This window comes from Aptenodytes forsteri, unplaced genomic scaffold (genome assembly GCF_000699145.1).
Source record: "Aptenodytes forsteri isolate BGI_AS27 unplaced genomic scaffold, ASM69914v1 Scaffold55, whole genome shotgun sequence".
NCBI lineage: Eukaryota > Metazoa > Chordata > Aves > Sphenisciformes > Spheniscidae > Aptenodytes > Aptenodytes forsteri.
The window spans coordinates 9,644,259-9,646,633 of NW_008796063.1; the positions used below are offsets into that span (position 1 = coordinate 9,644,259).

The following is a 2,375-nucleotide window of genomic DNA, read 5'->3' on the forward strand; positions in this document are numbered from 1 at the left end:
CGGCCCCCCCTCCACGGGTCACCGCTGCGCGTGGCTGGGGGGCCCGGCCGTGGGGAGCAGCCCCCAGCCCCACGGCTCGGCCCCCACCACAGCCCCCTTCCATCATCTCCCCTGGAGGTGCCACCCTGCCCGGGGGTCTCTGTCACCCACCCCTTGCAGCCCCCGTGGGGGGGTGTTGGGTGAACCGCGGGGTGTTGCGGTGGGGGGGGCACAGCCGCCTCCACCTGTTCCTGCCTGCCCACGGCGAGCGGGACCCGGGCTCACCAGGAATAGCCTTTCCTGGGATGGTCCCCAAGGACGCCTTGGTGGCCCCATGCCCCATTTCCAGCACCGCTGCTCTCCCCTGACCTGTGACACTCTCGCCGGGGGACCTGTTTCAGGGCCATGGGGTGCTTGCTTGGGGTCCCTGCCATCGCTGGCTGCGGGCTCCCTGGTTTGGGGTCACAGATAGTGGCTTTGGGGCAGGGGCCGTGCCCTGGTGGGACGCCGGAGGGTCCCCACGTGGCCCTGCCGTGACGGAGCCGGGCTGGATTGCTCCACGCAGATGCAGTCGCTGTGCAGCCTGCCCATCGTGCGGTACCAGGAGCCGCAGGAGGAGGACGGGCTGGAGGACATGACCCAGCTGGAGTGAGTGTCCCCATCCCCTTCGCCACCCGCCGTGACCCAGCGCCGCGGGGGCCAACGGGACTGCAACCCCTCCCGCACCTGACGGCCCCCGCTGCTCCCCATCCCATCCCGGCACAGGGTCTGCTCCAGTCTCCCGGGGCTGGGGATGGTGGGGATACGCTCGGGGACGGCAGACATCTCCTGTCCCCCCGCCACCCCCTAACGCAGCCTCTGCTCTGCTCCAGGGACCTCCAAGAAGCCGCGGTGCTGAGCAACATCCGGACGCGGTTCGAGCGCCAGCTCATCTACGTAAGATTAGGGGTGCATGACATCTCCCGGAGACCCCAGGCGTGGGGTCTTTGGGGGGGTCATCGCTCTCCGAGTGCTCGCAGCCCCAAACCTCGCTCTCCCGCAGACCTACATCGGCAGCATCCTGGTGTCGGTGAACCCGTACCAGCTCTACAACATCTACGGGACGGAGCAGGTGCTGCAGTACGAAGGCAGAGCACTGGGCCCCGGGGCAACGCCGTGAGTACCGAGGTGTCCTCGAACGCCCTGCAGGCACAGGGGCACCCCTACCCGCCCCGCCGTCCCCCTGGGTCCTACAGCAGCCCCCGGGTGGTCCCAGGCCCGCGAGGACCCTCAGTTGCAGGGTGCTAGAGCAGCTGTGTCCATGCACGGGGATGCTCAGGGTGCAGCGGGGGGTCCCTGTGCCGGGGCGACGCTGCGACGCACCCCCCACCTCTGCTTCCCCCCCCCCTCCCCAGGCACCTCTTTGCCATCGCGAACGTCGCCTACTCCAAAGTGATGGATGCCAAACACAACCAGTGTATCATCATCAGGTGGGACATGGCCGTCCCCTGGCATGACTCCCCGGGGTGGCCCCTAATCAGCGCTGCCCTAATTGCCAGCAGCCAGGATGCTGCCGCCAGCCTGGCCCTGCCCCGGGGCCCATGAGTGCCTCTGCGGGTGGGGTGCTGGGTGCGTTTGGGATGGGTGCACCCCCTGGCCGCCTGCTCGGCTGGTGACGGCCCCGGCCGTGCCTCCCCTCTGCGTTTCAGTGGGGAGAGCGGCTCGGGGAAGACCGAAGCCACCAAGCTGATCCTGCGCTACCTGGCAGCCATCAGCCAGAAACGCAGCACTGCCCCGCAGGTAGGGTGCTGCCCTGGGGACATCCCTGTCCCCTTGTCCCACCTCCCCGCACTCTCCTCCACCCCCTGCTCATGGCTCCACCGCTCTCTCCTTGTCCCCATGCTTCCACCCGGACCACGGCAGATAGAGGTACCGGGGGGGACACGTGGGCTGGGACGGTTCAAAGGGACCGAGCATCGTGGTGGCATCTCTGCCACGTCACCCCAGCTGCGGGGGGACAGCGGGGATGGAAAGCCGGAGCTCGGTGCATGCACGTGCATGGGGTCCTTGCGCTCTCCTGCATCCTCACGCAGCCTGGCCGCTGTGCACACTTCAAATTTTGGCACCCATGGGTGTCTGCAGGGGGCAGGAGGTGGCAGGGAGGGTGGCAGGGGTGGCAGGGGGACAAGGGGGGGGTCCCAGGGGAGGGCAGCCCCTGGCCGTGGCGTGTCGGGGTGGCCGGGCTGACCCTGCGGCTCTCCCCATTGCCACGGCAGATCCTGGAGGCGACCCCCTTGCTGGAATCCTTCGGTAACGCCAAAACCGTGAGGAATAACAATTCCAGTAGGTTTGGAAAATTTGTGGAAATCTTTCTGGAGGAGTAAGTAATGCTGAGCAACGCCTGCGCGCAGCCGGCT

The 2,375-nt window shown here is 68.0% G+C and overlaps 1 protein-coding gene across 1 annotated transcript in view; it reads left to right on the plus strand.

Annotated features, from left to right (window-relative positions):
- MYO15A (myosin XVA) overlaps positions 1 to 2,375 on the plus strand; it is a 71,121-nt gene that overhangs the window by 4,748 nt on the left and 63,998 nt on the right. The window contains 8 exon segments of the mRNA XM_019473952.1: positions 160 to 305; positions 545 to 627; positions 852 to 915; positions 1,022 to 1,134; positions 1,374 to 1,448; positions 1,668 to 1,758; positions 1,882 to 1,887; positions 2,235 to 2,338. Of these exon segments, the coding sequence (XP_019329497.1) occupies positions 160 to 305; positions 545 to 627; positions 852 to 915; positions 1,022 to 1,134; positions 1,374 to 1,448; positions 1,668 to 1,758; positions 1,882 to 1,887; positions 2,235 to 2,338 (682 nt within the window).